At 57.3% G+C, this 16,924-nt stretch overlaps 1 protein-coding gene across 2 annotated transcripts; it reads right to left on the reverse strand.

Annotated features, from left to right (window-relative positions):
- Positions 1–66: 66 nt before the first annotated feature.
- On the reverse strand, positions 67–14,834 carry RPS6KL1 (ribosomal protein S6 kinase like 1). 2 transcript variants are annotated; one of them, XM_007095052.3, is made up of 10 exons: positions 14,570–14,834; positions 12,282–12,406; positions 11,275–11,367; positions 5,002–5,049; positions 4,487–4,619; positions 3,056–3,664; positions 2,547–2,636; positions 2,298–2,380; positions 842–937; positions 67–554 (listed from the first exon to the last, which is right to left on the reverse strand). In XM_007095052.3, exons 1-10 carry the CDS (start codon positions 14,832–14,834, stop codon positions 444–446), a joined length of 1,653 nt encoding a protein of 550 aa, XP_007095114.2. In that variant the 3' UTR covers positions 67–443. The 2 variants fall into 2 exon arrangements, with proteins under 2 accessions (XP_007095114.2, XP_042846070.1); XM_042990136.1 differs by lacking the exons at positions 2,547–2,636; positions 3,056–3,664.
- Positions 14,835–16,924: the final 2,090 nt, after the last annotated feature.

Raw genomic sequence — 16,924 nt, forward strand, 5'->3', positions numbered from 1 at the left:
TCCTGAGTCTCCAGAGGCGTCCCAAGAGGGGCACATGGCAGATAGTCCCAAGACCTTGCGGTCAGTTCGGCAGGTGATCGGGGGTCCGAGCTAACGCGGCAGGAGACACCCTTTGCAGGTCTGCAGTCAAGGTACAGGTGTCTGCCGAAGGCTGGACGGTGGATGGGTGGAGGGGTCCGATCTGCCTGGTGGGGTGAGAGCTCCCTGTCCTTCCCCTTCAGTAATGACCAGAAAGGGTCTCCGGGGCTGGCCGGGGGACGCCCAGGCCCATCGGGGCAGTGGCGATGGTCACTTCTGGTGCCCAAGAGGGGCTTATGCAGGAAAAGCAGCCGCCCTGTCTTCTTTGCCCGGGGGCCGCTGATTACGTGGGCCAGCTCCAGGTGACAGGCAAAGGGAGGCGATCCAGACAAGTCCAGCAGCTTCCGTGGCCCGCTCTGCCCCTCTTACCCCACCAGTTTGCTCCACTGGGTAGTACTGAAGAAGGGGTGGGCCTTGAGCCTGTTGACGCCGCCTCCTCCAGCGCCCAGGCGTCGCGCAGGATCAAACTGCAGCAGCTGCGGAGAAAGCCCAGCCGGCTTGGCAGACCCTTGTCGCTGAGGCATGGGTTGACCTCAGCGGGGGTGAGGTGGTCGGTCACCACTCCCAGCTGCCAGGCCCACGGAACCCCCAGTGGTACCCCAGGGACACTAGCGGTGTCTGGCCACCGGCATACGCCAATTTGTTGTCCCCATTCACCCTCCTGCACCCACATCAGACACCCACCGGTCATGCCAGGACTCTGCCCTCCCAGCACCCACCCTGGGGCCAGGAAGCTGCTTCCTCTAGGCTGGCTGTGGCTCACCTCAGTCAGCAAGGAGGCCGCTGGGCGACTGAGCCACTCAGGCAGCTGGAGCTGGGTATGGGGCTGGATTCCCGAGGGGTGGCTCTGTGACAGTGCCTGGGAAGACACAGGGAGGGGCGCTCTGAGGAGACGACCCCAGGAACGTCTATACATCCCGGTGGCAGCCAGGATTTTACTTTCCCCTGGGCCATGTCCCACGGGGATGGGGATGGTAGTGGTCGCCTTCTGCTTTAGAGCTACCCAGTGCCAGGCTGCGGAAGATGCCGGACATCCCTTATGCACGATTTCTACAGCAACCTTCAAAGTAAGTACTAGAATCCTCATTGTAAAGACAAGGAGCAGGCTCAGGGGGGTGAAGGGACTTCTGCTGGATTCAGGCTTTGAACCCAGCTCTTTCTGGCACCAAGCTTGCCAGAAGTTCTCAATCCTGGGTTGCCTTCAGGGTAGGCACTCTATCAGGAGCGGCACTGGAACCGGTCTCCTTACAGAAGAAAGACCTCCAGAGCTGGCCACGGTATGCTGCCGTCAGGGCCGAGGCAGGACCTCTCTGCGTTCCAGAACGGTGCAGCTCTGGAGAGCGGAGCGGTCTTTCAGGGGTCAGAAATTGCTGCAAGAAGCAACCATGAGGAAGGCCAGGGGCCCTGGGCTAGAGAAGCATCGGGAGGCAGAGACCACCCCACTCTGGGCATACCTGCAGCCAGGACAGGCAGAGACCACCCCACTCTGGGGATACCTGCAGCCAGGACAGTCAGAGGCCCTGGCCGTGGGACAAAAGAGGGCACCAGGATGGACCTCAGGCCACACTCCATTCGCTCCTGTCATTCCCTGCTCAAACTGCGGTCTGGCTGCTCCCTTGCTGCCTGCCCTAACCAGCCCCAGTGTGATGCTGAGCTCATGGGGGAGGGCAGAGGCTGCCGTCCTGAGCAAAGACGCCTGCAGGGGGGTCTCTGAGCCTCTGGCTGACCCAGGCTGGACAGGACAGCTGCTGACCTGGACGAAGCGGGCCCGCTCTCCTGTCCTTCAGCCAAGATCTGGGGGGTTACAGCTCAGAAGGGTGCAAGTGGGGGGAATGGGCCGCGGGGAACAGAGAAGCTCAGGGGATGATTCAGCAGCCTTCCAGGAAAGAAGAGTTGTGCCCAATCCTATCCTCCCTCCAGACCTACACCCAGGCGTTCTCCAGAAACCTTCCCTGGCCATCCCAACTCAACCCTCATGTAACTAAGTTGACAGTCTATTTCTAGCCACTAGCGTGGCAGGGGTGCTCAGTGTGTCTGTGACCTGGGTGGGAGTGACTTCCTAGGTCTCTCGTGGCCTGTGGGGGCAGGACATTGACCCAAGGGCCAGGTCTTAGAGAACCAGGTGGCCTCCACCCCAGCAAGGGCCCGTTGGACCAAGCCCAGCCCATCCTGTGCTCAGTGACACCCACCAGGGTTCCCCACCCTGAGTAGCTACTCACAGTTCCAGTCAGCAGTTCATACAGCAGAGACCCAAAGCTCCACCAGTCACAGGCTTCCGTCGGCTCAGAAATCCCACCCACCTCTGTGGGGATAAGAACACACATGTCCCAGCCTCACCCTAAAGGGCCGGTCCCCACTCGGCTCGTCCTACCCGGACACGGCCCCTTCCCTCTCATCCTCAGCCGCCCCCGCTCAACCCGCACAGGCACCAGAGATCTAGGGCCCCCGGCCCCTCCCTCCCTTCTTGCCTGGCGCACTGTAGAGATTGTCCAAAGCCTCCCTGCAGCAGTGGGGCTCTACCTCCGACCACTGGCCAAAATATGTGAGCCGGATGTGACCTTCTCGTCCAGTGCACGTAGGAATAACGGTGGACAAAAATTGTGGTTAGTCATCATTGAGCAGTTGGCATGGGGGAGGGGACTCCGGGGCTTCCCCCACCAGTCACAAAGCAGGAGCCAGGGGCTGCCCTGGGTGGAGACTCCCTAGGGCCTGGCCCCAGAAGGCCCAGAGACAACCAGGTGCTCCTAGGAGCTGCTGCCCCGGAGTCTGGGTTGGGCGAGGGCTCGTTTCCCAGGCTCAACATCGGCCAACCAGACCCGGTCAGAATCCTGTGTGAAAAGGCCAGGGGGAGGCAGAGGAAGCAGATAACCTCTGAGGTCTCCTCGACTTTGGGGAACTCCCCTTCTCTGTCTGGAGGCTCCGGGGGCCCCCTCTGAGAGGCGGGGTAGGTCTCCTCCTCCCCAGGCCGGGCACCTACCTGTCTGGTCCAGAAGCAGGTTCCGGGGATTGAGATCTCGGCACAGCACCCCTTGCTCGTGCAGGGCCTCCAGAGCCACCAGTGTCTCCGCGGCCCACTGCCTCACCTGCTCTTCGTTCACGTGCCAGGCGCCCCTGCTGAACCCGGGGTGGGCCCCGTCTGCTAAGGGGTGGCTCGGACTTTTGCCTCGTCTGCAGGCCCCCAGCACCCGGACAGCTCCCTGATGAACCCAAGGGAGCCCCCACGAGGGCCTCGCGTCCGAGCTCCGGCCGGGTCCCCGTCTGGCTTGGAGGTGCAGGCGGCCACTTGGGGCCCTCAGAAGGTCCGAGGGGCAGAAAGTTTGGGTCCTGGCTGAAGGGCTACCTGCAGCCTCTCTCTGGGGATCGATGGCTGGGGGCCCCCTGGCTTGGGGGAGGCTCTGAGAAGTCCGTGGAGGCTCCAGCAGGATTCTGTCCTGCAGGCGGGCGGGTCCCAGGGGGAGCAGTGCTGGGGTCTGGAGGCTGAGGGGCGAGTTGAGCGAAGCCTTCATCCTCTCTGGGCCGGAGCCAGACTTGAGCCCAGACGGTTGGGGGTGCTCCTTGGAGAGCAAGTGGGACCAGAGTGTGCCTCCTGGACCGTGCAGAGGAGCAGCGAGCATGGGGACAGGGGAGAAGAAGAGTGTGGACACCAGGTCCCCAACTCCTGCCTCCCCCCGCATCCAGCATGAACCCTCTGCCTTCCACACCCTCACCTCTGCCCAGAATGCCCTCTGCTATACTACATGCCATGACCCATCCGGGTCCCTTATTAAAAAAAAAAATCATCACGGCAATAGGTGACCCAAAAATATCTGCTCCGTGAACCAACTGCTGTCCTTATAGCTTCAGTGACCACCCTCCCACGTGGCCACGCCAAAGGAATGGGCGCAGACTAGAAAAATGAAAAGAGGCCAAGACTGGAGGAAATGGTGACAAAAGGGGACATCTGCATAAGTGCCCTCTCCCCGCCCAGGATGTGACCTCCTCAAGCCATCCCCTGTCCCCCTGGCACCGCGCACAGACCCACCACAACCTGATTCTGCCATCCTCCCCCCGGGGAAGGCTGGGACCCGTGGTCTGTGCCACACGTCTGGTGCTTGGCGCCCCCTTCTCGTGCTTGGCGTTTTAAGGGGATAAAGAGGGGGGCGCCTGAGTGGCTCAGTCGGTTAAGTGTCCGACTTCAGCTCAGGTCACGATCTCGCGGTCCGCGAGTTCGAGCCCCGCGTCGGGCTCTGGGCTGATGGCTCAGAGCCTGGAGCCTGCTTCCGATTCTGTGTCTCCCTCTCTCTCTCTGCCCCTCCCCCGTTCATGCTGTGTCTCTGTCTCAAAAATAAATAAACGTTAAAATTTAAGGGGCTAAAGAGACCACGCCGAAGGCCCGGGCAGCTGACGGGGACCCCTCAGGCCCCCTCACCTTGCACATGCTCCAGGTGCAGGAAGATGGAATCCTCGCTCACAAAGTACCGAAGCAGCTTAGTCATGTAGGGCACACCGTGCGGGATGATGGTCAGCCGCTCCCGGTTCGCTATGGGACACCTGGACAGGCTCTGGGGAGAGAGCAGGCAGGTCGGTGAGGGACAGACCAGAGGGTGCTCAGCTAGGGGACATCCTAGCCTGGCTTCAGGGGCAAACACGTAAGGGATAGGAGCCACCCTGAGTAGCAGCTGCCTCCCCCCAGTTCCCGACCCAGCCCTCACCCCTCTCTCTCTCCACCATGGAATCCAGGCCCTCCACCCTCCGGAACAAGGATGGGGTAGTATGTGTGTTTGTCTGGGAGGTGGGGGCCGTGCTCAGGGACAGAACAAGCAGCTTGTAGATTTGGAGGGAGCATGGTCCTCAGATACAGGTTCTGGGTAGGCGGCTCCCCAGAGGGTAGGTGAGGAAGTCCCAAGGGGAATACTGAACAGCAGGGGCCAAAGGAGCACCTGCCTTTACCACGAAGGTCCCTCCAGTCACTGGGTCCTGGACCAGCTGCACCTGCCAAAGTCCAGGAGGCACCGGTCAAGGCACATGGTAGTTCCTGGGGCTCCGTGGCCCGAGCCCCAGCCCCCCAGGTGCCTCCACCAAGGCTGACTCACTCTAGGGCAGACAGGGAAGGCAGGTTTTTGTGGTGGGGTGTGCTCCTGGCCACGCCCCCACCCCCAAGCGGACATCAGTCCTGTCCTGCTTTTCCACCTTTGTTTCCTGTGGCATCAACGCACCTGCCACCTCCTCCAGGGGCCAGCCCTCGGGTCAGGCCGGGACCCCGGATCTCCTCTCCAGAGCTCTCCGGGCCCACCCTCAGGGAGCTCTATCAACAGGGTCTAATTTCCTGTCTCCCCACTGGGCTGTGCGCAACGTGAGGGCAGGGAGCACACACTGCCCGGCTCTGTGTGCCCAGAGTCCTACGCAGCGCAGGGGGACGGTAAGCACCCCCCACGTGCACAGGGAGTGATCCGTCCTGCAGGGCTTGAGGGTGTCACAGCGGGGCAGGACCTCAGAGCCAGTCACCTCTTCTGATCTCTTATTTTACAGGTGAAACAGCTGAGGCCGAGAACATAGCCCAAGGTCACCCATGAGCCAAGCCGGACCTGGGTTGGGGGGGCGGGGGGGCACGCAGATTTGGCATGCTCCTTTGGGTCCCTTCCCCCACCTGCCCCCAGTCCCCTTTTTAAAAACAGTCTTTCTCGGGGCGCCTGGGTGGCTCAGTCGGTTAAGCGGCCAGCATAATGATCTCACGGTTCGGGAGTTCGAGCCCCACGTCTGGCTCTCTGCTGTCAGTGCTGAGCCTGCTGGGGATCTTCCGTCCCCCTCTCTCTCGGCCCCTCCCCCGCATACATGCACACGTGCTTTCTCTCTCTCTTAAAAATAAATAGACATTAAAAAAAACTGTTAAAAATCTACTCCCCTCAAAAAAAAAAATAGCCTTGAAACTTCAAGATAGCCTTCCCTGGAGGCTATCTTTGGAGAGCAGCCCTCTCCTTCTGTTGCTTTTGGTCTAGGCAGTAATATGTCAATTGTTGGGTCAAGGTGTTGACTCATTTCTGTGATGGGCAGGAGTGGGGCCCAGCCGGAGGAGACAGCAGGAGCATGTAGGGGCAGGAAGGCAGAAGACACAGCCGGATGACGGGCACAGGGGAGTAAGACCAGCACCCAGATGCTGTGACTCCTTGGCTGTCTATGCCCGGCAGCCACTCCCCCTGGTGGCAGGTGGGCGTCCCCCAGCCCCACCCCAAGGAAGGCCAGGCCACTGGGCAGTCACAAAGGCCGCAGCCTAGGAACCGGTGGGTTTAGATCCTGGGCAACTACACTGATTTTCTCATCTACCAAAAGGGAATTACAAATGCCCGCCTTCCCTCATCCCTGGTGGGTCGAAGCCGTAAACAGAAAGGCCCTCTGTGAATATAAAGCCAGGAGAATGCCAGTTAGCACATTTGCCACATCACCCTGCCTCGCTGAACCTCAGAAGTACCTCCTTTAGTCAGCGGGATGACTCAAGCATAACGTGTCCTCAATAATCTGTAGTAATTGTCACTGATAAGGTTGTAGGGAAACCCCACACTGGCTATAGAGCACTTCTTCTGTGCTAAGGGCTTTCTATAGGTTATTTAATTTTATTCCCACAGTCCTACCAGGTCAGCGTTATTAGTGACCCAGTTTATTGATGAACAAGTTGAGGTTCAGAGAGGTTTTGTTACCTATAGTCCCACCGCTAAACAGTAGTAGAGCCAGGATTTGAATGCAGGCAGGGCTGATCCCAGAGCCCCAGAGACTTAACTGCAATGGGGCACAGCCAGATGACCATGGCACCTGCCCTCCCCTCTGGGCCTCAGCTCCCCCATCATCAGTGCGCTTCCTGAGGCAGCAGTGACACACGCTTTCTGACCACCAGAGGTCTCTCCTCCGACAGCCAGAGGTGGAACCCAGCCTGGCCCCAGCTCCTTAACCAAACTGGTGCAGTGTTTGAAAAAGCAAGCAAGAAAACCCTGGGGTCATTTAGAGAATCGAGTTTCCCACAAGTACTGACACCCTGGATAATTCCCCACCGTCCCTTGCCAAGTGGGATTCCCTACCACCTTGTCCTGGCTAAGGTCCTCTCACACAGAGTCCAAAAAGGCAGCAGTGAAGGCTGGGGAAGCCAGATATAAAACTTGATCAGGGGCGCCTAGGGGGCTCAGTCGGTTGAGAGTCCAACTCTTGACTTTGGCTCAGATCATGATCCCAGGGCCGTGGGATTGAGCCCTGCATCAGGCTCTGTGCCAAGCACGGAGCCTACTTGGGCTTCGCTCTCTCTTACCCTCTGCCCCTCATATATATGTATGTATGTATTACACACGCACACACACACACACACACACACACACACACACACACACACCTACCTATCTAGAAAGAATTAGACCGAAATATTAATAGCAATTATCTCGGAGCTAGGCAGGATGATGAGGAATATATACGTATATTGCCTTAGTTTAAAATAGCTCAGGGGCGCCTGGGTGGCTCAGTCAGTTAAGCATCCGACTTCGGCTCAGGTCATGATCTCACGGCTCGTGAGTTCGAGCCCCACGTCGGGCTCTGTGCTGACAGTTCAAAGCCTGGAGCCTGCTTCGGATTCTGTGTCTCCCCCTCTCTCTGCCCCTCCCCTGCTCATGCTCTGTTTCTGTCTCAAAAATAAATAAAAACATTAACAACTTAAAAAAATAATAAAATAAAATAGCTCAAAAGTAGCAGGGGCATTTTCCCATTAAAGCCAGCAAACAAAAACACCCCCTTCCTCTTGTGCTCAGGGCTATAGGGGGACCAGAGCACTAGTCGCTCGACTTCTACGAGCCTCTGTTTCATTCTCGTAATTGCAAGACAACTATTTTAAGTTTATTTATTTATTTTGAGAGAGAAACAGAATGAGCTGGGGAGGGGCAGAGAGAGGAGACAGAGGATCCGAAGTGGACTCTGTGCTGATAGCAGGGGGCCCAACGTGGGGCTCGAACTCACGAGCTGTGAGGTCATGGCCTGAGTCGAAGTTGGACGCTTAACCTACTGAGCCACCCAGGTGCCCCTGTAAGACAATTATTAAAAGGCAGCACCGTCTAATAAAACGTGAAGGAAATATATATCTGCACTGCCCAATACAGAAACCAGTGAACATATGTAAGGCTATCAAGCCCTTGAGGTGTGGTTGGTATGAATAAGAAGGAGAATATTTAATTTTAACTTAAATAGTGTTATGTGGCTAAGGACTACTGTATGAGGCTGTCCAGTATAGTGCTTTTTTTCCCCCAGGGTGACTGAAGGAACGCAACAGTTTTGCAAATAAGAACGTGCCGTACTAATTAATGTCAGGCGACTATTGCTATTTGGAAGGTGGAGGGCAGTTCTGGGTGCCCTTTTCACCTTTCTATAAAGAGAATTTTTTTTTTTTCCAGGATACCCACGGAGTTCTTGGGACCTGGGACAATTAAAGCTCTGGTGAAACACATTAACCCTTTTTTTCAAAATGCCCAAAGTATCAAAATCCCAGGAAGAATCTCTCATGGGGCAAACAAGTCCAAAAGTTTCAAGCAGATTCTCAAACTCCAAGGCCCACAGGGGCTGGCCTGTGAACCAAGGGGACAGAGCAGGGACAGGAGCAAACCAGGGGACTGGTGTCCCAAAGAGGCAGCCCCTGGGGCGCCTGGGTGGCTCAGCCGCTTAAGCGTCTGACTCTTGATTTCGGCTCAGGTCATGATCTCACGGTTGTGAGATGGGGCTCCGTGAAGGGTGGCATGGAGCCTGCTTAAGATTCTCTCTCCCTCTCCCTCTCCCTCTGCCCCCTCTCCCACTCGTTCACGGCTCCTTCCTCGCTCTCAAAACAAAACAAACACAGGCAGCCTCCCCCACCACTCCTGGCTGCCACGCGAGATTGTGAGCCAGCGTTTCCAAATCTTCCAATTTTGCAGGATAAGCCGGAAATCTGGACTTCTATACGAAACCTGCCAATTTTTAAATGTTGGTAACTAATGATAACTCTAAAAAACACCCCTGTGTTTGAGCCAAAAAAACAAGAAGTGACTTGGATGGCCTTCTTTTTCTTCCCCATCCCTGGCTCCTAGAGGAGGCTCAGCAATTGTGTGGTGAGGTCTCTCAGGCCCCCCGTGCTCCCTGAGAGCAAACCCCCAGGTATTCTTATCAGAGGCCTATCTAGTCCCTGACCCACCTGCCTAGACGTTCCCAGCAAACCCTCTACCCCTGCCAGTACCTCTTTAGCCCCCAGGGGTCCCTAGGGACCCCCAGCCCAGTTAACCTAACAACTGGCCCTCCAGGCTTCGTGAGCAAGCCCTTTGCCACCCCCTGGCTCTGTGGACTGCTGGCCCGCGCTGCCCTCCCGCCCGGATGTGCCTGGGCAGCGTTGCAGAATGGAACGCATTGATAGCACATCCGGGCCCAGCTGCAGGGACCTGGGCCCAGTGGCCCTAACATCTCTCCTAATTTGGGGAAGATGGTGTTCCTGACTTGGAAATGAAACCGGGAAAGGAAGCAGGATCTCAGGAGGGAGGTGGAGTAGGTAAGCCAGGTGCCCAAGAAAGGGTAAAAAAAAGAAAGAAACTCAGCCTCAAGGCAGAATGGTTGGGCTTGGCCTTAGTTTGTGCTTTCCATCCACCCAGACACGGGCCTCAGAACACTGGATTCTGAAAATGCTTTGCATATGCGTGTCCGGGGGTTAAACAAATTCGGGAAATTCTATCATAGACCTCCTTCTTGGAAACTCATGGTATACACATTAGCATCCTAAAAGCTCTGCAAACTCCTAAAATTAAAAACGAAAAAACAAAAAACCAAAAAAAAACCCAAAGTCATGTAACTTTAACTCACAAACAAACTAACTTGTTTGACCTGGAACCCCTCTGTCCACAACACCTGTAGTTCAGTAGGATCCCACAGGGGGAAAAGGTGGTGGCAGTCACCTCCCAGCCCCTCTGTGGGAGCGGCTGTGCTTGGCTGGGGCCACACAGACTAGTGCTGTTGGAGGGAAGGCATATGGAAGCTGGCCGGGCCTTGGCTGACAGACTGGGGCCTGTTCCAGGGACCTGGGAGGAGCAGCTGGGGGACGGCTGGGGGACGGGAAGCCTGCACGCCCCATCCCCCTCGCTCTTGTCACTAGCATTTACAGCCATCAAACACGTATCAAAAATTTTAGTGTGTGCCAGGCCTTTCCCAAAAATTATTTCATTTTAGTTCCCACATGCCCCCTTGAGGGCTGGAATCTTACCCCACTTACACATGACGAAACCAACGGGAGGGGAAGGGGTTCACTGTGGCCATGCCGTGCACTGAGCAGATGTCCTTTGTGGGCTCCCAGGCCCGGCAAAATCCCCAAATCCCCGGAGGAGTATTTCAACTCCAGATTCCTGGGCTCAACCCTGGAGATTCTGACTCAATAGGCTTGGGGTGGGGCCCAGGCATCTCTTTTCAGGAAGCTTCTCAGGTGATTCCGATGAAGGGTGGTGTTGAGAACAAGCCCTTTAGCAACTACTCAGGTGTTGCCTGGGTCCGGCAGAGGGCAGTTGAATATTGGTTCAGATCTCATGTGACCCCACTGTCTGTCCTTCCGAGTCCCCCACTCTAATGACTGTCCCGCGTACAGGCTGGGATGTCAGCTCCTACCTTCCTACCTGCCCCCCAGTTAAGGCAAAGGGCCTCAGATGGGGTCTGCACGAGGGTGGGGGGTTCCAGGAGGGAAAGGGCAGAGCTGCCGAGGCCCCTCTGGGAGCTGGGACCCTCTGCAGGGCAGGCTTCTGGATTGGAGTGCATCCACCACAGGAACCCCTCAGCTACCCCTGATGGGGAGACCCTGGCCTCGGCCTGGGGCGCAGAGTGAGGAGGAAGGGGAGTGAGCAGGGCTGTGCATGCTGGGAGAGCTCCCTCCCGGCTGCTTGTCCTGGGGCTTCTGTCTTGAATCTCTGAGGGTGTGGCTTTCAGTCTGAGCCAAGGGCTGTGGAAAAGGGACTGTCTGCCTCTTCTGTTCCCAATTTTCTCTCCAGGACCTGACTGATGTGTGCCGGGGTGGGAGAAGGGTGGGGAACCACTGGACACAGCTGCTCTCCTCCCCTCGGACCCTCTGACCCCTTTCGGGCCCCTTCTGGAAGAGTGGGGGTAGCTGTTCTCTCTCCCCACCCACCACCCCCATCTGCATACACCGCCTCCTCCCCACCCGCAGCACCCCACTGTGGCTGTCCGCTCACTCACCTTCTCGATGACCCCGACCACCCTGCAGCCCCTCAGCTGCTCCAGGGCAGAGCTCAGTGTGCGGATGGGCCGGAGCCTCAGGCTGCTGAAACCCTGCGGAGGAGGGAGACAGACCACACAGCCTCAGGGCCCAGCCCCCCTCAGGCACTGCCTTCTCACCAGGCCCTCCTCCAGCTGCCAGGACAGCTGCGGGCACAAGGGGCAGAACCAGGGTACAAGCAGCGCCCCCCCCCCGCCCCCGCCCACCTCACAGGGAGCAGAGAAGCCGGCCCCGACTGGCAGAGGCCCACACCTGCCCAGGGTGGTCACCCCATCCTCGACACTCGGCCCCCAGGCAGCCCTCCTCCAAGACCCAGGGGGTTCTCAGGCTTCAGAAACCCTGTGTAGGAAGGAAGCCCCATCCATAGGAGGCAGGCGCTCCCAGGGAGGGGGAGAAAGCCTGGGACCGTGTGGGTCTCAGGGAACACGCCTCCTCGAGGACCAAGGCATGCGGCCCAGGCACCTGCGCTGGGGAAAAGCAGCCGAATAAGACGCAGAAGAGAAAATACGTTTACAATACTGCAGTGTATTTATCGAAGAAAATCCAAGTATATAAGTGGACCCACGCAGTTCAAACCTGTTTCGTTCAAGGGTCAGCTGCACTCACTGCAGCTCAAACAGAGCTCAGTTCAAGCTCAAACAGATGTGGGAGACTTAGAGTGTGTGTGTGTGTGTGTGTGTGTGTGTGTGTGTGTGTGTGTGTGTGTGTGTGTGTGTGTTTACCCCGTGTGGGGGTGAGACTGGCCTGGAGATGATTCACTAAGTGTTTGAAGGGAGCTAGGAGTGTGTGGGAGACAGAGGAAGCCTGGGGAGAACCTGGCACGCACAGCCACCTGCCCTGCCCTGCCCTGCCCTGCAGCCGGGGATGTGAGGTGACAGCCATCTGGCCCTGGCCGGAGGGGGCCGGGGGCGTGGCTCAGCTCTCTCTCTCCAGGGCCCTCAGGCCTTTGGGGAGCAGTCCCCCTCACCGTGCCAGGGCTTGCTCCTCCTCCCAGAGTCCTCTGCAGGTGGCAGTTGAAGATCTCCTCGGCCCGCCGCAGATACTTGGTAATTTTCAGCTTCACAGCCTCGCGTCGCTCCTTGTTGGGGTCGACTGTGGGACAATGGGGTCACCGGGACCCACCCCGGCCTTGGAGGGCTGGGGTTCTGGCTCCCTCTGCCCACCCCCTGCCCTCCACAGGACAGAGTGCCTACTTGGGAGGCCGGCCACAGACTGTTCCCCAGCCCTCGTCCGGGTGGGAGACGGGCAAGTGGGGAGCGGAAGATGGGGGGAGAGGCTGGGAACCGTGGTCACCCTCAGCCTACTGCACTTCACAGTTGGCACCCACCACCTCGCTGGCTGCTGTCACACCCCCGGAAAGAACAGACTGGGGATTTCCGCATCCGTTTTCAGAGAAAGGAGACAGAAGCTCCCAGAGAACGTCCCTCTGTCACCTCTGGTGCCCAGTGTGAAAAGGCCAGAGTGGGGACTGGGATTGGAGGACAAACTAATTCACTGGGCAGTCTGAAGCTCAGGAACTGGGGGTCTCTTTGGCAGGGGGCGGGGTAGGAAGCCTGAAGCAGGGCCCGACTCCCACCCCCAGCCTGACCACCCTCAGGGATCTCAACCTGGCCACAGGGCCAGCCTCTCCCCCCAGCTTGAAAATGCCTCACTTCGCCCCAAACAGGTTGCTCTCTCTGGAGGACCACCTGGGTTCGGCTGGACAACATACCTACTGTTCTTCAGTGCTCAGATGAAAGTTTTGACTTCTAGAAAATACCCTATGCTAGCCCAGCCTGGCCTCAATTTCTCTCTTCTCTCCCCTCACTTCCTCCTCATTGCTTTTCCCACCTGAGATCATAATTATTAATTGTCATATGTATCCTCCTCCCCCAGAGGGCAGGAGCCCGACACTACTCCAGGGACAGGCGCTGGGTCAAACACCCAGCCTCTGGAGCCCAGACTCTTCAAACCTCAGCTTGCCACTTGATAGCTATGGAACCTTAGGCAAGTTATTTCACTGCCTGATGCCTCAGTTTTCTCATCTGGAAAATAGGAAAGAGGGCGCCTGGGTGGCTCGGTCGGTTGAGCTTCAGACTTTGGCTCAGGTCATGATCTCACGGTCTGTGAGTTCGAGCCCCGCGTCGGGCTCTGTGCTGATAGCTCAGAGCCTGGAGCCTGCTTCGGATTCTGTGTCTCCCTCTCTCTCTGACCCTCCCCTGTTCATGCTCTGTCTCTCTCTGTCTCAAAAATAAGTAAATATTTAAAAAAAATTTAAAAAAAAGAAAATAGGAATAAAAATAGTTCCTATAGGGGTGCCGGTTAAGCATCCGACCCTTGATTTTGGCTCAGGTCATGATCTCATGGTTCCTGAGTTGGAGCCCCGCATTGGGCTCTGCACTAACAGTGCAGGACCTGCTTGGGATTCTCTCTCTCTCTCTCTCTCTCTCTCTCTGCCCCTCCTCCACTCACGTTCTCAAAAAACAAAACAAAACAAACCTTAACAAAAAATTTTAAGTTTTTCTCTTTTAATGTTTATTTATTTTTGAGACAGAGACAGAGTGCGAGCAGGGGAGGGGCAGAGAGAGAGGGAGACTCAGAATCCGAAGCAGGCTCCAGGCTGCGAGCTGTCAGCACAGAGCCTGACTCGGGGCTCAAACCCACGAACCGTGAGATCATAACCTGAGCTGAAGTCGGCCGCTTAGCCCACTGAGCCACCCAGATGCCCCAAAACTTTAAAAAATATTTTTTAATTAATAAAAAAAATAGTTCCTATATACTTGGAACTACAACAACATATATAGTAATTTCTGTTACCGTGAGGCTCAAATGAATTAATACAGGGAAAGCCCTTAGACCAGTGTCTGGTATATAGGAACTGCTCAATAAACGCCAGCTGTTAATACTGTCCTTCCCTTGGGGCGCCTGGGTGGCTCAGTCGGTTAAGTGTCCGACTTCGGCTCAGGTCACGATCTCGCGGTCCGTGAGTTCGAGCCCCGCGTCGGGCTCTGGGCTGATGGCTCAGAGCCTGGAGCCTGCTTCCGATTCTGTGTCTCCCTCTCTCTCTGCTCCTCCCCCGTTCATGTTCTGTCTCTCTCTCTCTCTCTCTCTCAAAAATAAATAAACGTTAAAAAAAAAAAAAAAAAAAAAAGACTGTCCTTCCCAGCAGGGCCAGCCTAGAGCCCTGTTCACTCAGCACAGATGGACAGAGCTCAGGGCAAGCCCTAAGCTGGCCCTTCCCCACTGGCCCTCGTCCCTGCCCAGCCCAGCCCTCACCGTGCACGCCTCGCAGCAGGACGTCCACGCCGTTCTGGTAGTGGTTGAAGGCGGCCTCATAGTCCTCGCTGACGTCACGCTCCAGGGCCAGCCGGATCTGCGTGGCTGCATCTACTAGGTAGTCACGTTTGGTCACGTCCGGGGCCCCGGGAGCCACCAGGCTGCGAATCTGCTCCAGGTACACACGGGCCTGGGACCGTGCGCGGGAGCAAGGCTCAGGCTCCAGGCCTGGGCCAGGAGGGCACTCGCAGGCCACCAGGCTCATGGCTGTTGTCCTGCAGCGGTGACCTGAAATAAACAGATGCTTTAGGGAGGCCCCAGCTGGGAATAACACCCCATCTGCCTCCTGATTTCCTCCACTGAAAATTGGGCGACTAAGGGCTGGAGGGATCAGAGCTAATGTGGGTAACATCCCTCCACTGAGCCAGACCTTTTGTAAACGGTAATAATAATAGAATAATAACCTGCGCAGGGCTCTTCCTTTCCATTCACATTCAGATCAGCAGATATTTTTTGAGGACTGAGAGAACTGAGGGCACTTGTGATCCAGAGTTGCCCTCAGAGTTGTCTCCACAGACAAACTAGCATCTACTACATGGTAAACATATGATGGCCGCACACTGAGGCTGTTCCTCACACTGTTCCCTCCATCCTGCCTGTTCTCCTGCTCACACTCCGCCTACAGGAATCTCATTTATCCTTCAGGGTTCGGTGGTGGCACTTCTCTGAACAGAATAAATGGCCCCCGCTTTATTTATTTCCTTTGGTGCCAAGGTCAGCAAGTGAAAACTCCCCACCTACACACACACAGAGTTAGGCACAAGGCCTGGCCTTAAAGCCTGTGGGCCAATGAAATGACTGAGTGGCAGATTCTGGATGGAGTTAGAGGAAGGAGGATAGGATCAACCCAGCCCTAGGGAGGGGGTGGCCCTGTCCTCCAGGCTCTGAGTAGGCCAGGGAGGCCACGTGGCCTCCAAGTACCTGACAGCAGCTCCTCCCTGAGCAGTGTGTGACACGAGTGGCCAAAGGGATAGGAGCAGTGGCTTCAGGAAAGGAAAGGGCTCAGAGAGAAGCCAGCAGGGATGCCTCTGCCCCCTACTGCAGCCTCAGCGGCACCTGTGCTCTCTCAGGGCCCATTGGGAAGGGCAGGGCCTGCACTTCCAAGTCTAGGCCACTTGTGCCTCTGTAGAGTGAGGGAACAGATAGAACAGGACGGGGAGTGGGGTGGGGAGGGAAACCCACACCCTCAAGCCAGCGGGGCCTGAACCAAGGCCAGGCCGCAGCCCCGGGGGGGGGGGGGGGGGGGGGGGAAGGGGGGCGGTGGAGAGAAGGAGGGAGGGAAGCCGCACTCTCCTTGCTCCGCCCTGCCACCGAGAACATACAGCCCTGAGGCCTGTCTTCGGGGGTACCGAGGCCGATGGGCTGGGCTGCTCGAGTCGGGCCCCGGCCTCAGGGGGCCACCCTGCCGGGCTCTGTCCTGCGGGGCAGGGGTGCGGGGCCGCGCCTGGACACGGGAAGCGGCGCGCCCAGCCTGCGAGTCCCGGCGCGCAAGGTGCGCCGCGCCGCGCGGTCGGGCAGAGGAAAGCGGGCCGGGGGAGTGAGAGGAGGGGACACCGTCGCCTGGAGGACCAGGGGATGGAGGAGGAGCCGGACAAACCCCGTACCTGCCCGAGCCAGGAGCTCGGTCCGCGCGGCCAGACCTAGCCCTGCCGCCACCGCCCCTTCACTCCGGCGGGCGACCGTGAACCACCCGCGGCCGCCTTGCGCCCTCCGGCCAGGTGCAGGGGTCTGGCCGGGTGCAGCCTGGCCATTGGCTGCAGATGAGCTCATCCTCTAGCGTGTTAGAATAAACCACCAATCAGCACCTGGCTCCGTTTCTGCCGGCTCTTAAAGCCCCAGTGTCTGGTGAAGAGGGGCGCTGGGAGAGGGAGTGAAGATGGGGGACGGAGGTGGGGGGCGGGGAGGCGATTTAAGAGAGTGTTGCGGGGGAGGGGGTTCATAATCACCCAGGGTTGTGGGAGGGCCTGCTTCAGAACTCTAGGCGGGCTAGAAAACGCGCATGCCACTTCCGGGACTTTTCTCTTGATTTCATTCATTCAACTATTCGATACTTTTGTATTGAGCCCCTACTATGCGGGAGGAAAGGGATGCTGAGATACGGCGCTGGAATAGTCAGTCTCTGCTCGCGTCTTCAAGGGATTTACAGTCTAGGGAGGGACACAGATTAAAGAACTAAAGAATACAGTTGATATTTCATTCCAGTTGTGATCAGAGCTGTATGAAAGAAGCACCACAGGGCCTATGAGACTTATAACAAGAGGAATAACCTGGTCTGGGGGTGAGAAGGCTTTCTGG

The sequence above is a fragment of the Panthera tigris genome, chromosome B3 (assembly GCF_018350195.1).
Source record: "Panthera tigris isolate Pti1 chromosome B3, P.tigris_Pti1_mat1.1, whole genome shotgun sequence".
Classification (NCBI taxonomy): domain Eukaryota; kingdom Metazoa; phylum Chordata; class Mammalia; order Carnivora; family Felidae; genus Panthera; species Panthera tigris.